Source organism: Necator americanus, chromosome IV (assembly GCF_031761385.1).
Source record: "Necator americanus strain Aroian chromosome IV, whole genome shotgun sequence".
Taxonomy (NCBI): domain Eukaryota; kingdom Metazoa; phylum Nematoda; class Chromadorea; order Rhabditida; family Ancylostomatidae; genus Necator; species Necator americanus.
In genome coordinates, this window is record NC_087374.1 from 32,961,125 (window position 1) to 32,984,857 (window position 23,733).

Consider the following 23,733-nt stretch of genomic DNA (forward strand, 5'->3'; position numbering starts at 1 on the left):
TACAATTTTTCTGTATAAGATATGTAAGCTTTCTAGGCAAGAAAATATGTCGTCGGTTCCCCAAGATGATTTTAAAGTTTACAAATATGAGACGGCGAAAATACGGCTTACAACGGCCAGAGCTTGCTGAATTTGTGTCATCCGAAATGTCGGAATAATAATTTCCAATTAACCACTCCCAGTATCACGAATTATACGAAGTAATCGAGCTTGGATATGATTTTAGCGGAAAGCCCATTATCTCGATGTTCATCCGGAATGAGCGGTTTAACCGGAAAGATGCGGCTGAACAAAGCGGTGTCACCAAATCAAAAAAGTGAGTTTTAAATGTTCGTGGAAATTGGGAATCCTTCAGTACTCCAAGCTGGATGTAAACTATTTCAGAGAAGCCTGCATACGTTACAAAAAAGGACTATGATTATCTCATACTGGTTAGCAGTGATGGAATCAAGTTTCATCTTAGACGAGTAGGCATTTCTTCCGATATTGGATTTTTCTTGGGGTCCTGTGCAAAGGAACGACGGAGGGCGACGTTGAGGTGTTTTAAGGGGTACTTTCATATTTAAAACATGGGTATAACATCATCAAATTACCAAAATTTAGATATGAACGCCGCTTTCATTGAGCAAACGCTTAAAGGCATCACTCCACGAATCTGAGGTGGTACGGATTTCAGGTGGAGTATTCGTACACGGGATAATAGATTATGGACAGGGCTGATTCCGTTCATTTCTTCCTAATTGCAGTAGAAAATGGTAAGGAAGATACGGCTTCGGGCGTTCTGGTGCACTATATTCTACAGGGAGTACGATTGGAGCGCTCCAGCCTTGTGCGGCGCCGCATTTTCCGGGCCGTTTGCGGCAATTAGGAAGAAATGGACAGAATCACCCCCTCTCCATAGTCTACTATCCCGTATACGAATACTCCACCTGAAATCCGTACCACCTGAGATTCGTGGGGTGATGTCTTTAAGCTAGCGGTGAGAAGCAGATTTGGTTGATTGATTTCGATTTTTCTCGAGAACTGTCCACTGTTTTAATTTATATCTTGAATGGATAAGTCATCTTCTCAGTTGCCAACGTGTGAAAGGACCTCAAAATTAGCCCGTCGAAAAAATTACTCGAAAAAATCGTACAGACCCTCTAGAAGTGCCATCGTACCTGAGTTCTATGCAGAAACATGTTCGATGTGTCGTGGTTCGTTAGGGTATCGGTGCTTTTAGTGAGTCAGGAGCCTTCGATGGTCCAGTTCGTGGTACGTGGGTCACAGCAGGAAAGGTAAGGGGAAGAGGAAGGAGAGGGCGAGTCTCAGCGTATGTGTCGCGGTCGCATGGGCCAACACGAATGCCGGTACTTATAAACATAAAACATATGTTATAAACATATAAACACAACATGAACGTTTCAATACCGGGGTGATATCCACACGAATTAATGGAGAAAGAATACTTTCATAGATACTAATGATACAATCAAACGGACGAACTCTTCCTAAACCAAGACGACGGCTTGCGATTCCTAGCGACGATTTGATTCGAAAATCATCGCTAGGAATCGCAAGCCTCCTATTTACTCTCAGCTATACAGAGAATAAATAGGAGGCTTGCGCATCCAGATTCAAATCTAATGCAGTTCTTGTTGTGGCACCTCCTTAGTCGCGATATCAAGGCAATAACAAATGCGAAATCCATCAATGAGTAGGACGTCACGCTATCGTTCAGCAAAAATGATCACTGGAGTGACCAGCTGCATCGTATTGTAGTCCACATGTTCGGGATGAGATCACCGGAAAGAATAGAACTGCAAGATGGATAAAATCACGTGTTATCCTGAGCGCTGCATCCTCCGAAGTCCTTGTTCACGGTGTCCTCGCCTTCGACTTCGGAGGATGCAGTGATCAAGATAATAAGTTCTGTACACCGGAAATTGGGAGTCGCTTGAAACCTACCGCAATTGCAATAATAGCTGCACTCAAAGTAGCGCGGTGGGACCTTTACTCATCTCTAAGCTCCGACTGGAATTTGCAAAGGTCTAATTTCGAGCAGAATCACTTACGCATATGCACCAGAGTTCAGCCGAATTTGAATTTTTCAGGAACTTGCGTATACTTCCGGTACTATTCGTGCAATGATGAATGGACCGAGCAATCCAGTTGACGACCAGCAAAACGTTGTCCATTTCCGTTCCATTCCGTTCGTTCGTTTTCATTCTTACTCGAAAATAATTCATAAGCTGTCATTATAGATAGAGCAAATCTCTAGCCTAATTTTCTATTCATCTTAGCATGCGACATAGGATTGAAACTTAAGAACTGAGATATAGTCGAGTCAAAACGAAATGAAACTCGGTACAGTGGCGTGAGCGGGTGCGCTCGATGCGGCGCGGTGGAGCGAGCGGTTGGGATCGATGAAGGGCCAGTGCTAGCACCGCTCGTCGTTGCAATTAGTGATTCGCAAATTTCAACAATAACAACGAGAGCCTCTACATTTGTAGAATATTAGTGACTTCCTCCGTAGAGCGGTAACGGATTTTTTTGGTTGATCTGATTTTGCAGGACTTTAATTAACTTATTTTTCTTTAGTATACCATTCATCGTTACTCCCCCCGGGTAAACATGCTGACTCTTTCTGGTAGACCTTGCATATAAATAGTAAAGTCAAAACGACATGAAGCACGGTGCAGTTGCGTAAGCGGTTGCGCTCGAAGCGGTGCGATGGAGCAGTTAGGATTGAGTGAGGACCCTGCTGCCACCATTCATTGCTGCAGTTCGCGATTGTCCAATCTCGATTATAGTCAGGCCAAAACGGCATGCATCACGAGTGTAGTTGCGCTGCATTTCTGTACGCGCTCGAAGCGGCACGGTGGAGGCAGCAGTTGGAACCAAGGTGGGACCGTCACAAACCGCAGCGATGGGTGTTCCCAGCAAGCGTTTCACAACGCCCTAGCCAATACGCTCCACCGAAGCGCCTCGAGAGAATCCGAGTACGCAACCGCCTGCGTGCTTCATGTCGTTTTGGCTCTACTGTATAACTGCTACATACTTCCGCCGTTCCGCTTCGACCGTAACCGCTTACGCAACTGTACCGTGCTTCATGTCGTTTGATCCAAACATATGATATTTATTATTATATGTCGTAGTAGATATTCGATTCCACTGCCACAAAAACTAAGAGGGAAATTTCAGATCTCATATACTGCAGAAGGTATGCCACTACTTCTTGTACAGGAGTCGTTACGAGAACTCTGACGCAGCAATACCAGAATTTCGGATTGAGCCCCAATTGTCTTTAGAACTGCTTATGGCTGCTAACTTCCTTGATTGTTAAGAAATGTAATCGAATGTGAATTTATTACTAGTTTCACAAGCATCTCATTCAAGTCAATTGGGTGAGCGCGATAAGTCTTCAATCAGAGCTGAATTAGAGCTGGGCTGAGGGAAATGAAATCTTATCAAGCAGAGAGAGAAGGAGAGAAAAGGAGAGGGAGAGAGAATAGAGAGAGGAAGAGAGAAATAGTTATGGGAGACGCGTCGCGCTCACCCGTCTTAACACATCCGACTACGTCTACAAATCTTGTGCTTTTAGAAACTTCTTAATAGTAGCCATCTTAATTACAGTTTTTCAGTACTGTACTTTACGTTTTTCTCCAGAAATATGTGTATTCTCCTACGGATTACGAATTGTGCAAATGTAGCCAACTTTTTCTTATTCATGTTCATTTTTTCTCGCAGCAATTATTATCGACTATTGTCTAACGAGTTCTATTTCATTTAGATTATGTTCGCTAACACAGTCGTTTGGCTTTCAGTGAATGACTATGGATAGTTCGTGCTAAATAAGTTGATATAGTCTGGTTGAAATGACTTAATTTGTGGTTCAACCTAGCGCAAGGTCCCATTCGAAGCGGGGCGAGTCTCGCAGGTGACTGCTGGCACTCCATTGCAATTGCACTGTTGAGCTGAGGTCCCATCGCGCAGATGTCTTCTGTAAATCCGTCGGAAGGACGGAAATGGAGCACAACAGACGGGACCCAATTTTTTTTTCCAAATTCGTTTGTAAACATATAGAAACTGTTGGAGATTTTTGCATTTAAAGGCATCACCTCACGAATCTGAGGTGGTACGGATTTCAGGTGGAGTATTCGTATACGGCATACTAGATTATGGAGAGGAGGGTGATTCCGTCCAATTCTTCCTAATTGCCGTAAAAAACGGCCCGGAAGATGCGGCGCGTGCGCAAGGCTGGCGCGCTACAATCGAACTCGTGGGAAACAGCAGGCCAGAATGCTCGGAGCCGGGGCATTTTTTTTACGGCAATTAGGAAGAAGTGGACGGAATCACCCTTCTCTCCATATTCTACGATCCCGTATACGAATGCTCCACCTGAAATCAGTACCACCTCAGATTCATGAGGTGATACTTTTAACGGCAGCATACCATAAATCTGACGTGTAAACCTTCTATACGGGGTCGTAGATTGCAGAAAATCACGTGGTTTCGCCCATCTCTCCGTGATCGCTGTAAGAAACGGCATGGGAATCGCTTTAGTTCCTACAAGGTGCGCTAGAACATTCCTCTATGTACACGTTTCGTTCTCCTCAGTAGTGTATTCATTTGTTTGACTTGAATAAGCTGGTGAACTGAACTTATTAAAGGCATTACCCCACGAATCTGAGGTGGTGCAGATTTCAGGTGGAGTATTCGTATACGGGATGGGAGACTATGGAGAGGGGGGTGATTCCGTCCATTTCTTCCTAATTGCCGTAGAAAACGTCCCGGAAGATGCGGCGGCGCACAAGACTGGCGCGCTCCAATCGAACCTCTTGTACAAAATGGTGCGCCAAAACGAATGAAGTATCTTCCGGGACGTTTTCTACGGCAATTAGGAAGAAATGGACGGAATCACCCCCTTTCCGTAGTCTCCCATCCTGTATACGAATACTCTACCTGAAATCTGCACCACCTCAGATTCGTGGGGTGATGCCTTTAATCCTCGAAGGATCGCACATTGATGCGCCGCGTGCACAAGGATAGCGCGCAAGCTGTCGTTCAAAAAAAAAAAAAAAAAAACGGCGGCCTACGGACCGTTTTTTACGGCGACTGCGGGAAGATGAGCGGAATCACCTGGCTTTACGCAATCTACGTCCCTGTATGGAAGCTTTTCATGGGAAATCCATACCATGTCAAATTCGTGGTATGCTGCCTTTGGAGACGTCGGGTTTCCATTATAGTTAGGTCAAAACAATATAAAGTATCATTTGCGCGCTCGAAACGGCGCGGCGGAGGCAGCAGTTGGAACCGAGGTGGGACCATCGCAAACTGCAGTGATAGATGGTGCCAGCAAGTGTTCCAGTGCGCTCCTAACGACTACGCTCCACGCTTCGAGAGAAGCCGCGGACGCAGTTGCACCATGCTTCATGTCGTTTTGACCCTACTATACTTGTAATATGATGAAAGTACGCCGAAAGCACCTATATTAAGAGTCACATAACAGTGGGCATGACTTGACTTAATCGGCGGCCTGACGCGATTACTCGCATCTTCGCCGAGGTGTGCCGTCCTTGAACACAGCTCTGCCCAACCTTCTCGATCTTCTGCGAGAGCTTGCACATAATCCATTCTTCACTATTCCAGGTTCTGCGAAACCTCGCCTGAACTGCCTATCCACCCCGAGTGTCCTCATTCACCACCTCAGTCCAGAAGTTCCGTTTTCGGCCAGATGGCTTCTTCCAGCTCGAACCCGACAAACTCCTCTGAGCTCGTTAAACAATGCGATCTGCCGGTCCTTAATATATGACCAAAGAAGCGAAGACGACTTACTTTAGGCACTTTCGATGACGGTGCAAGATGTTGATATCTTCCACGTGTCATGGACATAAACTTCTCAATATACATTAATCTCCATTTCAGTGTACACTTTCGGATGTCGTTTTAAGAATGAAGGATAAAGTGTCTGGCGTTAATAAATTCGCCTGGGATGCGCCACCACGTTCACTCCAATTTAGTATCTTCTGAAGTTTATGAACGTGTAGCTAGCCTGCGCAATGAGTTGCCGGAGGTAGCCGTTTTGTCAAGACAAGAATACGAGACTTTTCTCAGAAATCGGTGAATCAGAGGTTTCAACAGCCCCAGAAGTCTCTGTTCACTCGACGACGAGTTTATCCTGCGCGAATGGTGAATTCGTTTTTGCCTATTGACCGTATCTCACGCCATCGCTTCAGTAGAGCTTTTACATGGACTCAAACAGGACGATAATGGCTAGAAAGAATATTTCTGAATATTTGAGATCCTTAGGTCTCCTAACTCTCTACTACAGGGTCACGATCCGTATCGTGTATTGTTCCAGAATTTATGGATAGGTTAATTTCATTCTCTTGCGCCAGAAGACGGAGCAAGCAACGTAGGATTCATGTCACTGTTTAACGGTCAGCGAAATCTGCACAGTGATGTAACGATGTTGAATGTGTCACCTCAGCTGAACTCCAATCTTCTGTCGATGCAGCTTAGAAGCGCGAATTTCCTCGTTTTTGGTACATGTGTAACTATCGCTGTCGCACCATCGCTGCTCCGTTTCATCGTTTCTGAGCCCATTCAAGATCATCACCCATCAAGACCTTTGAATTCTTCCATCGCCGCACCAGGGAGATTTTATTGATGCTGGTGTTTATTGTATAGAATGATTACATGTGAATATTTACAACATGTACTGTCTGTGGACATATCGAGGTAAGTTATACTCATTTACTAGTTTTGCTATTCTTGGACTGGGCGGTGTTTATCGTTGATGCTGATTGCTGCGTTCATAGTCTTAATATACGCCATCAATGTCAGTGTTGTGGACATGGGCAAGTGTATTACTCTAACATCTTATAGTCGGGTCCAAGTGATATGAGGCTTAAAGGCAGGACTTGACAACGGCAACGCACCATACTTACGCACGCGCCGCATCCAAATGCGAGCCGTCGAGGATCTGCGATGTCATCTGATCAGCCTGTTCAAGTGAAACCAATAAATACGGTTCTGAGGTGATCGTATCGTGTACGTACAAGCGCGTTCCAAGGTACTTTGTTGGAAATAAAGCGGTTCACGCGCCGTTTTTTTTTTTACGAAGAGGGAAGGATGAGCAGAATCATGTTAGGTTCCGCAGTCTACTATACAAACTTTACGCTTTCGGTGTGGGTCGCGCACTGCTTCAAAATTGTGATACGGTGCCTTCAGGTGCCCCTCAAGTGGAACCGGCGTGTTGGAGCTACCGGTTGGGATCGAAGCGGGATTATCGTGCACCGCAGCGACGAGTGATGCTAGCGAGGGTCTTCTCCGCTCGCCAAACCGCAACGCTCCATCGCTTTAACCGCTTACGCAAATGCGCCGGGCTTCATGTCGTTTTAACCCGACTATGTGTACCGTATGTATCATGGCAATAAAAATGTATTGATTACTTTTAGATGAACTTTGTGAGCCTAGAACTGGAGCTGTTGATTGTGAGATTGTCGGACCTGTTGCCAATGATTCTCTAAGTTTATTCTCAAAAAACTGCACGACTCTCAGAGGTAATCTAGTGATGGAAAAGATGACAGGTTGTTTTTAATTGTTTGGGATTACTGTGTTGTTTAACCAGATAGTTACGACAAAAGTATCTTCTCATTCAGCACTTCCAGAAAAAATCGATGTACTTTCCAATTTATGGTTCATTAAAGGCGCGATAGTCATCAGGAATAATGACTTTAAAGGATCCAACTTTTCATTCTTGAACAATATCCGATGCATCGAGAATGATAACGGTAAACTCATTACTTAAAGGATGAGGGTATGGTGTCTGGTTTCAATCAATCCGCCTGTGATGCACCACCGCGTTCACTTCCATTCAGTGTCGTTTGAGGTTCACAAACGCGTAACCAACCAATGTACAATGATTTACGGGGGCTAACTGATATATCAAGTCAGAGTTCCAATTTATCAACCACAGAAGGATGAAAGGCTTGGTTGGCACTAGGGATTCGAACCTCCCATCGAGCGTGCAGACACAGCGGAACCTCTTACCGATTGCGCTGCACCCGCCCCTTTAAAGGCATCACCCCACGAATCTGAGGTGGATTTCAGGTGGAGTATTCGTATACGGGATCGTAGATTATAGAGAGGGGGTGATTTCTTCTATTTCTTCCTAATTGCCGTAAAAAACGGCCCGGAAGATACGGCTTCAGGCGTTTTGGCGCACTATTTTGTACAGGGATTTCGACTGGAGCGCGCCAGTCTTGTGCGGCGCCGCATCTTTCTTGCCGTTTTTTTACGGCAATTAGGAAGGAAGGGACGAATTACCCCCCTCTCCATAGTCTCCCATCCCGTATACGAATACTCCACTTGAAATCCGTACCACCTCAGATTAGTGGGGTGATTCCTTTAAAAAATTGCCCAACACAAATGAAACTTTGGTATAAAATGTCATTAACGGTCCATGGTTTGTGCTGATAAGTTTTAGCACGAATTTACCACAAAGCATCCACTTTGGAAAGTTTGTCGCATGCTGCACTCCAATTCTCAGTCGCACGTTTTCACCATATGCTTCGCCAAGGGAACTATGCTCCGGTGTTCCTAGCTGCCCGTTCTGGAACACTTTGCCGTCGAAGTGCTCGAGATGGCCGGTAACGCTGCTAGTGACAACAAGAAGAATAACTGTTTACCAGAAAGATCGTTTACAGAAAACGGGTGCCGATACATTCCAGTTAGAAATTGAAGGTTTGCAATGCTTTCACACAATAAATGTTGTGTTTTAATAATCCTAATCTGTCGTAATTGATTTCGAATGAGAACGATCGCAGGTTAACAACCAAAATTCGTCCTACAACTTATGCGAATAAAAAGACATAAGACGCAGTTCATAAAGAACGTCTTCTGCGAGGACGTAGCAGTACACCTTGAAGGCTCCCAGATCATGGATACTTCGTCATACGTATACCTCGGACGTTCTATGAACATGAAAAACGACTTGAAGGAAGAACTGAATAGAAGAATGAGAGCAGCATGGGCAACATTCGCACCCGTCGCACAAAGCTACGGACTAAGAACTCCGTGCGCGTCTGTTCGACTTGACACTTCTTCCAGCACTCTTACACACCGGGACGTGGGCAGACTCCACTGCCACTCCAGGAAGCGACTCACTACCCACATGACCTTTGAGAGATCTCTTCTGAAGTTTAACCGGGGCACACAACACCTAGGCACACAACACACAACACCACAACACGCACACAGCCGGTCTTTGCAGCTCCGACTTAGGAGGAATGACTTAGGAGGAATGTCCCGTCCTAGCGGATTATACATCGAAAGCAAAGCATAGATTGGCCGGTCACATTGTGAGACGATAGATGAACTAAAAGAACGCTAGAGTGGATACGGAGAGATGCTAAACGCCTTCGAGGGAGGCCGCAAACGTGATGAGGTGGTATGTTCTCAACACTGATGGACCAGCTGAGAGCTCCGCTGGATACGGCTCAAGGAGCTCGTCAAAGTTACTCAAGAAACTTGAAAACATCTTCGACGACAGTGGCGAGGGAATGAAACGAGTGGAAGAGATCTCTCTTCCACTCGTTTCATTCCCTCACCTGAGATCTGAGATCCGCGCGTCTAGTGAAGGCGGGCACTTAAGTATCTAAGTAGGTACATGCTGTATGAAGGCTTCACTCCCACTTGTCTACCCCCTCCCCGTCTCCCCCAAACCTCGACGGCTGTCACTTCTACATTCAAAATTTCCCTTTTTTTGTGGCACCGAGCAAAGACTGCGTTGATTCTGTGTTCGGGATTAATGTTTTTGGGATGTTGTTCACAAATAGGTTAGAGAAAGTTGCTCCATTCACTGAAATGATTAGTGTCGGAGAAAAGGGCATTTGAAATGCGAAGAAAGGAAAAGAAACGAAAAATGATCCGCTGAATTGGTGGTTGGAGCGAGTAGGCAGGAATTTCGCATCTGTCTGGACGATCGGTGATTCAAAATCCCCCTCCAATGAAAATCAAGCCTTTCTTCTCTCCGTGATCGATAAATTGGTAGCAAACTTGTCTGGGAAGACAAAAAAAGCGCTGTCCTAATAAATCGGCTGGCCCCCGCACGTTATTATATAGGTTAACACATATTCGTGAACCTCAAAGATTCCGAATATCAATCAGAACTCGCTGCTGCGTCCGAAGCGGATTGATACGCCAAAGGCTTACCCTTTATCTTTTATCCCTCATCTCTGCAGGTCCAGCAGTTGTACTCGAGGGAAATTCCAATCTTTTTACGCTAGGATTGAGAAAAGTGATATATATTGCAGGAGATGGAGAACCAGGTAGGCTATAAACCAAGTTGGTGGGTACGGTGGGGTCCAGACGGTTTTGCATGTGGTGTAATTGTACTCGCGATGCAGACCTGTGTCTCTTGTCCAATGCGGTAAAGTGAATATAGTTGAGTTAAAATGACATGAAGACGACGGTGCGGTTGCATATATCAGTTGTGCTAAAAGCTGCGCGGAAGAAAAAGCGGCTGGAGTCGAGGTGGGACCATCACGAACTGCAACAACGAACGGTGGTAGCAGTGGTCCTCACTCGATCCTAGCGGCTATGCTCCATCGCACCTTCGCTTCGAGCGCAACCGCTTACGCAACTGCTTCATGTTGTTTTGACTATAATATAGAGTCGTAGAAATTAAAGAAAAAACGTTATGGAAAATGGGCTTTTGTCTGGTCTAACATTCGTTTTTTCTTAGTTCTTTTGGATTTGTTCAGAAACTGCTGCGAGGTATGACCTGATCCCTATGCCAATATCGCACATTTTTTCATTTTTTCCGGATGTGAAAGACACTGCCGCCTACTCGAAAATGTACAAAATCAACTAAGCGATACACGATGTGCCTCGAAGGCAGCGTATCACGGAAATGACGAGGATGGGATCTGCCCACGTAGAGAGAGGAGTAACGGTGTAGTTTCACACTGTCATGACGTTCGCTTCCCTGTAGTGAACTAGAAATAAGCGTGTGAAGCAGCTTCGGCTGCAACCCAACGATGGGACTTACTACGGGTAGCAGACGATGGTAATAGGCCACTCGTCTGCGATTGTGCAAGTGAGGCAGATGCAATTTCCCGTGCTTATTTGAGTTACATTAATTGGATTGTGAATGTTGGACATTGGCGGAATTGCTTGCGTTATATCGCGTAACAAGTTGGATCGTAGGGGGTGAAGGATCGGTGCAGCCTATGCGCATGAAACGAAGTGCGTTCGTCTTCCCAATGATACAACTTACCACGCTATTAGGAAGACCAATTCCATTGTCGTTGAACGTCCGCAATCTAACTAATATAACTCATGTAAACAGTAGAAGCTACCCCACCCGCACAATGGTACATGGAGTGCAGATTGTCCGCATTCTATCGCCCGTAATAAGTTGTGTCGTTTAGGGAGACGAAGACAAGACAAACCTACTATACACATTGTTCTGGACTTGTGAATGGACTCAGTGTGTTCATTCTCACATGCGTGAAGTACCCGATCATCATCTGCTCGTTCACAGATCCTTATCCGAAAACTTCAATATAACATCTTTAAAAGCAGCGCCTAATCACAATTTTGACGTGGTGCGACACCCAAAACGTCTCGATATCATAGAGCTGGGATTGTAGATTGCGGAAAAAAACGGGGTTCCAGTCAAATCTCTCTAATCGTCGTAAAAACGGAGTGAAAGACACCGTTCTGTCCTACGATTTCAGTTGCAATCATCCGTGCGCACGCGACGCGTCCACGTGCGTGCGGCTATAGAGTAATGAGGTTCGCTCACCGGCTTATTCAAGTAAAACCAGTGAGCAGACCACTAAGGGGACTGGAGCGTGCACATGGGAGCTTGGGGGAACGGTCAAGAGGTACCCGTATGATGTGCCGCCGTGTATCCAGGAGGCTGATGAGCGTCGTTAATTGCACCGCGCGTCTCCTGATACCGTCATGATCGCTACAGTAACCTGGTTGCTCCCCTTGTGCTACGTCTTCAAGACGCCTCGCCCACGCCACCCTCCCCACCCATTTGCCCGTCTGCCACTTTACGGCGATTTTTTCGGGTTAAGTTTATGATGCGCTTTTAAAATCGAACGAAAAGGAAAGTACCTGGTGTTAGATGTTGTTCGAAGGTCTACATAAAATGTGCTTGTTAGTTAATATAAAAGAAGGAAATAATGAAATTCTGACATTCTTTCCTTCTTTTATATTAACTAACAAGCACATTTTATGTAGATCTTCGAACAACATCTAACACCAGGTACTTTCCTTTCCGTTTGATTTTAAAAGCGCATCATAAGAGCTGTAAGCGCGGCGGAAATAGGTTTGTACAAGTGACATGTCATTTAGAAATGCGAGTGAAAATGAAATTACCCAGTTTCGAGTTGTTAGATGGAAAGCACTCATTCATCTTGGGAATGCAAGAGATGTTTCAAAAATGTCCCACTGATCAATGTTATGCTATCCTCTTTACTATTTTTCGCTTTCTATGGATTTCTTTTTGCTTATCTAGCTGGGTAAAACTGGCATCCAACGATTAAGGAGGCGCGAATAATGCCTCGCAGACATACACTGTACCTAAAGGTATATCTCGAAGATACAAAGGTCTCTGTTCGCCACTAATACACCTAACCTTTCATATTGATGTAATGCAGAAAACAGATAGAAATGAAGTGATGAAACGCTGTTGAAAGAAGTTTGAAGAACCATACAAAGTTTTATTATATAAAACTGTATAAAACGTACAAGCAAGTATTGAAATATGTCAAATATTGGCATATTTAAATACTTGCTCTACATAAACATTATATCTATGTAAAATTTTGAAAAGATAAAATGTAGAAAGGAGTTAAAGAATATATTCAAAGTAATAAGCGCATAATGTTGCTGTTATTATAACTGCCGCAGTTGAAAGTTGAACACGAATTCATTGAATGGCATCGTGACAAACACATACTTATGTACTGCTAGTTTATATAGAAAACTTAGGGCATGAAATGTGTTAAATTATGAGACGTTTGAAAATATATGCGTGTTATTCTTTTCCCTGGAGCATCTTTTTGAAATAATTTTTACTTATTCTTCTCCTTTATTCCCAATAATATGCGCTTAGTTTACTATATTCGTACATCAGAATTCGCCTCGGCAATTGTTCTTCACTCCTCCTTCAAAATTCGCACTATCCACCGCTTCGTCGCGGCACGAGTCGCGCGCGGCGTTGATTAGAGAGCAATAGGGTGTAGGTGATCTCAGGCGGTCGTGGAGGATAAGCCTAATTACCGGAGGCGCGCGGTGCCGAAGGGAGGACAGGAGCGGTCAGCCGGTTTTCACGAGTACCTCTTGTCCCGCACCCGGGAGCTTGTTCTAACGTGCTTCGTAGGAAGAAACGCCTTTCCCAAGACATTTCTTTACGATGACGAGGGAAAGATAAGCGAAACCACGCGGAGCAAAGAGTCCCTAATCGGAAAACTTGCGAATAGGAATGAATTGAAATAAAGTAGTGACGGAGAAAAAGGCCGGATAAACGATTAGAGTTAGATTTTAGGTTTTGTAGTAGTGGTCTTCAACCTAAGAATGATTCGCAAAGATTTTCCTGTATTCATTTTGAAACTTGTAAAATCTCTAAGTATCTTTAGATCTGGGGAATATTTTTTTTTTCATTTTTCAGTTTTTTCTATGATTGGCGACAGTTATCTGCAATTGGCTCCAAATCGAGAACTAAACCGATTGATAAAGGCTGCAAGTGCTGACGGCCACTTTCACGAGGGTTTATTTTATGTCACGGAAAGCAATGAGGGTATGATTTTCAGTATTTGTTCTCTATGGAAAAACGTTGAAAATAATCATGAACAAAAAAATAGATCTATTATAGATTATGAGGAAATAATTTTCTTCGTAACATTTGGTGCTACATGCCTAATCGTTGTTGCTTTCATTCTAGTTGGACAGTTTGTTTTAAAAATACATATTCCAAAAGGACGCGAATCTAGTATGGATTTCTTTTCCAGACTATTCGGAAATCGTTTATAGTTTTTATGGTTTTAGTTACGTCTCTTACAGCCAGAAGCTCAATTTCTACTCCATCTACCAGATCTGCCACAAATAGTTTGATATCATCTAAAAGTAAACTTTATTCACTACGCATTCCTCCCGCATCGAAAAGGGGTTCGAAGAAAGGATGATAGCAACATCATTTTTTTTCCTCTGTGCTAAACTTTATTATTGTATTGAACCGGAGTATGATCATTGATTAAATAAAGGGTTCCACAATTTAGAATTTTTTTGTGCAAGAATTGTGAGACCGGCTCACAGAGAAACGTACAGAAATTCTTAGAGGAAATTTTCAAGTCATTTCTATGTAGGACAGTAGAAAAAAATCCATCATCTGTGTGCATGAGTGTGTGATATGTTCAGGAAATTCGTAACGTAACTTTTTTTTGGCTCTAATTGGAAAAAGAGGATCCTATTGTCTTGTGTAAGTGGTCACCTCGGGAAGAAAGAAACTTAAACAATTCCAATTAATGTAATTTCTGGAAGTATTTCTCGTTTTATTCTTAGTCTTTTTTCATTTTCCAATAGTTGCACTAATTTTAAAAGCCTCTGGCGTGTCAATCCACTTGGGATCCGCCCTCGCGTTTTACTGGAATTCGTGATCGTTGAGGTTTTGCAACGCGTGTTGACCTTTACAATGGCATGCGGGGGCGGGCCGATCTATCAAGTCAGTGTTTTTATCCTCCCAGACAAGTCTAATATAACTTTATGGACCCCGGAGAGATGAGTTGGGCCTTGGTCAGGACCAAAGCAGTTTCGAACCGTGTGATCTGCAGTCGGACCCCTTACCGACTGAGCTACACCCGATCCATAAACTGCACAGATGTTATATCGGAGACTTTTCACTCCTACGTACAGTGCACAATTCCCACAATTTACGAGTGGGTAGTTGTCATTTAATGCACATTTCAACGTAATAGTTAAACTCGAGCTTTGTTGGGTATAAGAAATTCCTAAAAGAAAAAGAAAGAAAAAAAGGTAGAAAAAAGGTCCCTACGAAATAAAGTCGCTTCAATTTTGCATATTAGGATACATTAGCCTGAAAATTCAAGTCCTACAGTTTATTTCTTTAAGTTCTTCACTTGTTATTAGCAAAATCGCTTGTCTTTTCTACAGCGACATGCATGTGAAGCGTTCTCACGACATTCATTTGTTTCGGATGTGCAACCGAGGAATTCGAAATATGACTTCCCCTTCCCCCCCCCCCCCCTTTTGCACACACCCACGCAACTGACAGTAACATAAACTTTTTTGTTTTGATTCCTATATTTTTACTATACGTTTTTATATTATATTTATATTTATTCATGTATATTTTGCGTTATTTGTGTATTTTTTTCGGTGACTAGTAGGTGCTGAAGAAAAAATCGTGAGATTTGTCAACATAAAAAGTGCTACTGCTCTTTTCTTCACAAATTTTCAACGGCAAAAATTATGCTACAATTATTTATTTGCTTTGAAGTTTGAGCTATTATATTCACATGTTTTTTTTTGTAATTTTATTTCTACATTTATTTAACATTTTAATTTTTTCACTTTTTTCACCTTCAAAATTACAAAATTACAGTTTTCAAGAGTTTTTTATCTTTTGAGAAACGTTAAATGTCCCCAATATTTGAAGTATTCAGTATCCGCGATTGTAGTTCACGTCTACATCTCAGCATGTACAGTAAACATGCTCGCGGTCTAAGCTACAGTACTGAAAAAGCTGGTGCTGTTTGAACATACGTCAGGTCCCTCCGTTATCGAAGGTCCTTCGATTTATTAACATAAAATTGTTCCCAACTCCCAGGGAAAAACTTGGGAAGAAGAATGAGGACTAAAAATATATAATATTCAAACAAAACATATGATGGGAGTGCTGATAAGGGTTTGATTGCCTGCTCGCGGTGACCATGTTTATATTGAATGCAATAAAGCACTTGAGTATCGTTTCAGGGCACGTACGGGCCATGGAACCCGTACGTGCCCTGAAACAATACTCAAGTTCACGTGTTCACAATTACATAGCCGGTACATGCCCTGAGGGAACACTCGAGTGGATATTTTCAAAAAGGTGCTGTTGTCCAGCACACTGCAAAAGTCCAACCCATATAGGTCAACTATCTAGAGAGAGCCCGGAGTCCTCAGTAACATCTCTTTGTTTCGTTGCGCTGAACTGGCGGACATTGTATAGTCGGTTCAAAACGACATGAATCACGAGTGTAGTTGCGGTGTATTTGCGTACGATGCATTCGAAATGACGCGGTAAAGGCAGCAGTTGGAGCCGAGTTGGGACCGTCGTAAACTGCAGCGAACGGTGGTGCCAGCAAGGGTTTCACCACGCTCCTGGCCGCCACGTCCACTGAAGCCGAGATCGAGAGAAGCCAGAATTGTGGGTCACGTCTACATCCTAAATGCATCACCCCACGAATCTGAGGTGGTACGGATTTCAGGTGGAGCATTCGTATACGGGATAGTAGATTATGGAGAGGAGGTGATTAACATATCCCGTAGTAAACCTTTCCGCGATCTAAGCTACAGTACTAAAAAACCGGTGTAGATGGAATACCATGCGTCACCCCTACCATACGTACCCCTGGTCTATAGGGTAGGGTCAAAACAACATGAAACCGTACGCAACTGCGTACGTGTTTCATGTTGTTTTGACTCTACCCTATAGACCAGACCTGGGTACAATCCACAATCTGGGAGAATTGGCGTCTCGCCTGAACAGGCAGTTCAGGCGAGACGCCAATTCTCCCAGATTGTGGAACAGTGACGAATAGATGGGTTTGGGGCGAGCTCTTCCTGTAGATCGAGCACGTTTGGACAGAATTTTATTCAAGGATGAAGACATCAGGGAATATTACCAGTTTGTTATATCAACAAAGTCAAATAATGTATATTTATCGTGTCATCTGCGTTTATTATGCACCACTTCGATCATCCCATCTTTTTAAAAGGATCACCCCACGAATCTGGGGTGGTACAGATTTCCGGTGGAGTATTCATATACGGGATTATTGAGAGAAGGGTGATTCCGTCCATTTCTTTCTAATTGCCGTAAAAAAACAGTCGGGAAGATACGGCTTCGAGCGTTCCGGAGCACCATTTTCTACAAGGAGTTCGACTGGAGCGCGCCAGTCTTGTGCATGCGCCTCATCTTCCGGGGCGTTTTTTACGGCTATTAGGAAGAAATGGACGGAATCACACCCCTCTCCATAATCTACTATCCCGTATACGAATACTCCACCTGAAATCCGGACCACCTTAGATTCGTGGGGTGATGCCTTTAAGCCAACCATATATCCTATAGAAGGCACAGAGTATCTTTTTGGCTGCAATAACAAACTCTTTTATGATTAAATAATTCAGGTTTCGAGAATTTTCCAGTCACCTTTTTCCTTTTCTTTTCCTTTTTTGTTTCTTCGAGATTTCTTTAACGAAGTCCTGTTTTTGCTCTTTCTCCGATTCAACTGCCTTTGCATCTGCGCCTTATAAACTTCTATTAGGCACCATATTCATGGAAAGCACCTCCGTCAACGTCGGAAATAATTCCTTGCTTTGTTATTGGTTTTTTCCATAGTTTTTCCAACAATACCCCAAAGTAGTAAACATAATTTATTATGAGAAAAAATAGCTAAACACTACATTACTATACACAAAGTGCCTAAACAATTTACACCGTCATCTCGATGCGAAAAAAAGAGATAATTGTACAGAAAATAATTAGTTTAATGAGGGGGTTTTCATTTCTTTTCAGGCTGTTTCTCCTCGATTTTCTTCTTTGACTTCACCGGTTTCTGTTTTGGGCACTGACAAGTCGATGTTTTGGTTTTTCTGAAACATAAAAATTAAAATATATCCATATTTCGCTTGATTTTTATTTTTTTCAGCATGGTTTCTGTATAAACATTGACTTACTGATTTTTACGTCGAATGGACGCAAATTTCCGTAGAAATGATATGTGAAGAATCATAATTTCTGGTTGTCTATCCTTTCGAGTCAGACATCTATGAAAAAAAAATTACTGAAAATTAGAAAAAAAAGGACACCTGGCGTTACGGCATATACGTTCACGATTATGTGTGGCAAGAGAAAGTGATTCAAGAAAATATTCGAACGATGAGCATCATAAATAGAAAAAAAGTGAACATTCTCGTTACTATTCACTGTTTGGAAGGATAAGAGACGTTTAGAGACTTGTGGAAAACAGCAGTCAACAAGTCATTTGTTTTTTTAACGTCTCTTGCTGAATGTAAGCCTATTGTTAATGCATAAATTGCTCACATATTCTGTCTTATGTGATGCTGAAAAACATCGACCAATGGGAACGGCGCAGCGAAACGAGTTGTCCCATTATGAATTAAAGTTTGAGCGAAAAATTTTTGATTTTTGGTGTAATATGGTGTGAAATGTCACGAACAAATACATATTGACGTTTCGAATAGAACGTTTTCCTGACCACAAGTGATTATCTTAAGGATTCGTGTACATATAGTGGTTTTTATTATTCTACCTTATTTTATTATTCATTATTATCTATTATTATCCGTATTAGGTTGCTCCGAAAAGTCTTGCACCACAGACGTCCAACATTTGTAATTTTATTGTCCATAGATCAATGTCAATAAAAAAAAAGACCATCATGATCCGTATGTACAACACTTTACTAGACTTTTCTATTTTTTTTCCAGCATAGTTTCTGTGAATATTAACTCACCTCTTTTTTACGTCGAATAGACGCGAATTTCCGTTGAATTGATGTGTGAAGTACCGTACTTTCTTACTGCCTATTTTTTCGAATCAGGCATCTTTAAAAAAAAAATTTATCGAAGGTAGAAAAAAGAACTGCTTTCGTACTAAACTATCAATTTTGTAGGTACAGAACTCTGGCGGCTGCGAGTCGAAGAAGTGCAAAAATTCACTTTTCGAAATTTCACTTTCCAGCTTTCTCTGATCATTGAATTTTTTCTCTCGTAAATGCAGCTTCAGTACCCGAAACAAGTAATAGTCATACGGGGCCAGTTGAGTAAACCGGTAGAAAAAAACCGAAGAATATAGGATAGAATAGACCGGTAGAAAAAATAGAAGAATAAAGATCGGTAGAATAAAGAGGGTGCGGCCGAACTTTGAACCAACTTCTGGATTTGGTTATTGCTCTACTTCGTGACAGTGGCTGACCTCACGTGGTAAAACTTCCTCTCGCCATATGATTGCCGAAGTTGGTTAGGAAATTTTACCACACCATCTTTATTCTTCTCCTACGTTTCCCCGTCTGACTGCTATTTGTTTCGAGCACTGAAGCTGCGTCTAGGAGAGAGCGAAATTCGATGATCAGAAAGAAGTGGAAAGTGAAATTTCGCCCGTCTTCGACTCGCATCCGCCAGAGTTCTGGACTTCTGGAATTGATAGTCTAGTGAAGCGTTTGTTACACGTAGTTGAATAATTATTGTTAATAATTTGAAATAGTTATTGAATTAAGTAATGAAAGAAAGTTAAATAATTATTGTTAATAATAATTAATTACGGTTATTATTTTCTTGATAGATATCTATGATTAATAAAGCTACAACTGTTTGAAATTTCGCGCGAGACTTTCGGACCAACCAAATATGTGTATAGGAGATGTAGAGTACTGGACGAAAAAAAAAATTCTCTTTCAAAATTTAGTTTTCTTTCGAAAATTCTTTCAAAGTTGACGGTCTAGTATTTTGTTGAACACACGTAGTGGATCCTGATGATCATTATTTTGTTGATTGATATCTGTGAATAATAAAGTTAATAATTATTTGAAAAAAAAGTGAAATTTGGTGCAAGACTGACCAACCAACATATCAAAGGTCTGACTTGGCCGCACTACTGCGAGCTTTCGTTGAAAGAAAAAAAAAAGCAATTACAGTAGGACTGAGGTGCCCACCTAATTTGTTTGTTGTTCTGAATCCGATGCAAAACAACAACAATTCGCATAAATACGATAGTATTTATGCGTTCGAACACTTTTTTTTGAAACTGATTTCTGCACTATCCAGAAATTTTCTTACTATGATTTCTTGTTGAAAGAAAAACTCATTTCGAGTGATGAGGCACAAATTTACTTTGTCAGCTCGCAATAATGTGAACTAGTGTGGTTTATGTGAGATTTAATCATCTGTACGACTAAAATAGAAATCGTAATGATCATTAGCTTAATAAGTTCAAAAAAAGGTCACAGAATATAAAAGAATTCTATTATTAGCCATTTCTGAGTGGTTCCACTAGCTGTGGATAAGAAATATTAAGGGGAAGTGTTTCTTTCTTTTTTTTTCGGAGAGAGCAGAAAACTGCAAAATTGTTTGAAGACTACAAGTAACATTCAAAAAAATCTTTCTAAAATTCTTCAAGTAATTGTGGAGCTAGGAGATAAAATTCATTAGAGGAGAAGAGAAGAAAGTCACAAGAAGAACTGTGTGTTTATAAAATGGGATGGGTGTGGCGCAGTGGTATGCGATCATCACTTCGTCGGGGCAGTCAATGGCTCGAAACCGCTTTAGACCAGACAAGCCTTTTGTACTTTCGAGATGGATCTATTTCATTTCTTGAACGTAATCATGATTTCAATTTCGATTTGTCGAATTGACCTGAGTGAGATACTGCATAGTAATCTAAAGTAACATACAGTAGGATAAAAACAAAATGAAGCTCGCAGCGGCTGCGTAAGTGGCTGCGCTCGAAGCGGCGTGGTGGAGATGGCGGTTGGAATTGAGGTGGGACCATCGCGAACTGCAGCAATGCACGGTCGGGTAGCACGAGTCCTCACTCGAACCCAAGCGCTACGCTCCGTCGCACCGTTTTGAGCGCAACCGCTTACGCAATCGCACGGTGATTCACGTCGTTTTGACCCTACTATATGAATTTGGGCTCCTTTCAAAACTTCAGGATCGTTCTTTAAAAGGGTACACAGTAACCGCCTCCGTGCTGCACCGCTTTCTTTAATTCTCATCGTGACGCTGCGTTTAGCTCAACCAACTAAATATTCAATATTGCATCTAAATGAAATAATTTTTCTCGGACTTTAAGTGATATTTTACCAACAAATAGGAAGATACAGAATATATATGCGGCTTATCCTAGCACCAAATATGTAGCACATTTGAAAAATTGATGAGAAAATCCAGAAAGAAAAAGGAGAAACAACTAACAAGTTGACGTGGTGCACTTAAAAGTCCCAAAACAATAAAACGTTCCTGAATGACAGCTGTCAATTTCAGCTCTGCAACTATGTGGGATAATTTCGGAGAATTCGCCCGCATTGGGACTGAGGAGTAGCAAAGTTGGTAGAGAGTTTGCCCGAAGGGCGAGCAGTAGCCGGTGGTTCGAAACTGGCACAGAACCACCAAACCCTCCATTCGGCCAGGGTCGATAAATTGGTACCAAAACTGTTTTACGATGATAAAAATAGGTACATGAGGAAAAATTGGTACATAAGGAAAAATTGGTACATGAGGTCAACCACCCTCCCCGAGAGTCATTTGATAGGCTGCACGGGAGTTCATAAACCTCAAATGATTCTGAATTGAAGTCGAACGCGTAAGCGCATCCCGATAAGGATTGACGCAAATTATCCATCATCCATGGGTTACAAATTGGGTAACATTCACCAAAAGAAAGAAAAAAATAGGCTGGAGGGTTCAAGGGGTGCACGAATTCTCTGTAGAGAAAAAAGACTAGGCTTGCATAACGGCTGACTAGTACATAGTAGGAAAACAAACATCGGAAACAAACGAAAACAACTATATTTCTATTTGAATATCGATTAGTGCCTCTAATCTGACATGATGGTTGCTAGTGAATCACAAGGGGTGAACAGTTGTGCTCAGTTATTTAATAGTCTAACAATAAAATCACTCATGGATTGCGAATAATCATAGACTAGGACAAGTTCTATTTTGCACAACAGTACAGTACACATACATACAGTACACAACAGTACACATCACCTTCTTTCCGAATGAACTTTAAAAATTTCAATGTGTCGACGCGCTCGAATGAAAGCGTTTGGTAAACTGTGAAGAACGTGAAAGCACGGAAGCTTCGTCCGCCTCACAAGAAATCAGAATGGAAACTCCTCTGCCATACAGTCAAAGTACAGTATCTAAAGTACCTACAAAATCTACAGTATCTAAAGTAAATTGAGGAATCAACAAACAGAGCTGTTGAAAAAAATTGCAAGAAAATATGGTACATCCACTCAATCGTAATGATCGTCAAAAAAGTGACAGTACAGATGAAAAACTCCTCTACCATACAGTCAAAGTACAGATGTGTACTGTGACTTTTTGACGATGATTACGATTGAGTGAACGTACCACATTTTCCAGCGATTTTTGTCAATAGCTCTGTTTTTTGTTTCCTCAATTTACTTTTGATATTGCTGAGAAAAAAGGGTTAGAGGTTCCGCTTCCTGCACGATCGATCCGCAGAGGTTCGAATCCACCCTAGCGTCAACCAAACCTTTGACCACTCCGGGGTCGATACATTACTACCAGACTTGTCTGGGAGGATAAAAACACTGATTTGACACATCGGCGAGCCACCGCAAGTCGTTGTATAGGCCAGTTACACGTTCCAAGCGGATCTGCTAACGCCAGAAAATTTATCCTTTATTGCTGAGAAGAAAAGTAAATTAGCTTTTTTCATTCAAAATACCACAGCTGTACGCAGATGTCCGCGTGTTTTTCGTCTTCTGTCGAAGAGTTAGCGATCCTGGAGATGTAAAACTGCTCCACACGGACTGCACTTTCGGTTCGATTGAACCACATCGAGAAATGCTATTTTCTGGATTCGATACTAATCTTGAAAAATATGGGGTCGACAATGTTCCACGAATAATTTTTGTAACCAGAATTTCCCTACGAGTTAGAGATTCGCTATTAGCGTTTTTTAAGTGAATCAACCAATTAAAAGTTGAGCGGAAGGGTAGAAAGAACTTTATGTGAAACGAAATCAAAATTTCTGGTGACAGCTTGAGCCAGGATCCGCAGCTATGATACGACAAACGAAACGTTGCAGACATAACAGATTCATTAGATTTGAGAAATTTGTGGACGTCGTAGACGTCGACGTGGTCTCGTACCTCTCGCTGGGGGTGGCGGGGATCAAAATGTGTTTGTCTTTGCCCGTAAACGAATCAGGAATACGGATGCAGCGTCGTCTCCTAATTACAAGCGTGGATTACATTAGTACGCTCCAAAACCGAGCGTCTATTGTGCGTATTTCTTTAACTCGTTGATGTTGTTGTTGCTTTAGACGCATAGTAAACAACGAACATAGAAAATATAGCAGCGGTGTAAACAGAATAAACGAATGCATTGATTTTCTATGCAACTCTATTCGCACACATAGGATTTTCAAAACAAAAATAAAGGTTTTGTGAAAATAAATTCATTTGCTCTTGAGAATGTGAACGAGCATTTTTCTGTTCTAAACTATTGCAGGATTCGTTCCATCTCCGCTCGGGACCTGCTCCTTTCGAATTAGGCATCTATTTAAAGAAATAATTGAAAGTGGAAAAAATGAATCCTCGCGTTCAACCGTAAATACGCTCAAACGTACCCGTGTCCATCACTACAGGTTACGGTACTCAAGCGAAAATCTTTGTGGGATTCTGGAGAACTCTTAGGAGCAAATGAAATTCTCATCTCGCATTGCAT

General features: G+C 42.2%; 3 protein-coding genes across 7 annotated transcripts; 2 read left to right on the forward strand and 1 right to left on the reverse strand.

The window, feature by feature from the left end:
- Nucleotides 1–216: 216 nt before the first annotated feature.
- Nucleotides 217–3,325, forward strand: RB195_003512 (uncharacterized protein; the record flags this gene model as incomplete). Of its 2 annotated transcripts, none has more annotated exons than XM_064201194.1 (4): nucleotides 217–316; nucleotides 385–467; nucleotides 2,094–2,191; nucleotides 3,184–3,325. In XM_064201194.1, the coding sequence occupies 4 exons, from the start codon at nucleotides 217–219 to the stop codon at nucleotides 3,323–3,325; spliced, it is 423 nt and encodes a 140-aa protein (XP_064057075.1). The 2 variants fall into 2 exon arrangements, with proteins under 2 accessions (XP_064057075.1, XP_064057076.1); XM_064201195.1 differs by having other exon boundaries at nucleotides 2,094–2,195; nucleotides 3,184–3,246.
- Nucleotides 3,326–6,781: 3,456 nt separating this feature from the next.
- RB195_003513 (uncharacterized protein) lies at nucleotides 6,782–14,189 on the forward strand (the record flags this gene model as incomplete). Of its 4 annotated transcripts, none has more annotated exons than XM_064201199.1 (7): nucleotides 6,782–6,842; nucleotides 7,443–7,574; nucleotides 7,647–7,778; nucleotides 10,230–10,316; nucleotides 13,676–13,804; nucleotides 13,880–13,996; nucleotides 14,053–14,189. In XM_064201199.1, 7 exons carry the CDS (start codon nucleotides 6,782–6,784, stop codon nucleotides 14,187–14,189), a joined length of 795 nt encoding a protein of 264 aa, XP_064057077.1. The 4 variants fall into 4 exon arrangements, with proteins under 4 accessions (XP_064057077.1, XP_064057078.1, XP_064057079.1 ...); XM_064201197.1 differs by having other exon boundaries at nucleotides 14,068–14,189; XM_064201198.1 differs by having other exon boundaries at nucleotides 7,656–7,778; nucleotides 14,068–14,189.
- Nucleotides 14,190–17,789: 3,600 nt separating this feature from the next.
- On the reverse strand, nucleotides 17,790–23,733 carry RB195_003514 (uncharacterized protein; the record flags this gene model as incomplete). The annotated part of the gene is made up of 3 exons (XM_064201200.1): nucleotides 17,790–17,880; nucleotides 17,965–18,054; nucleotides 23,636–23,733. The coding sequence occupies 3 exons, from the start codon at nucleotides 23,731–23,733 to the stop codon at nucleotides 17,790–17,792; spliced, it is 279 nt and encodes a 92-aa protein (XP_064057081.1).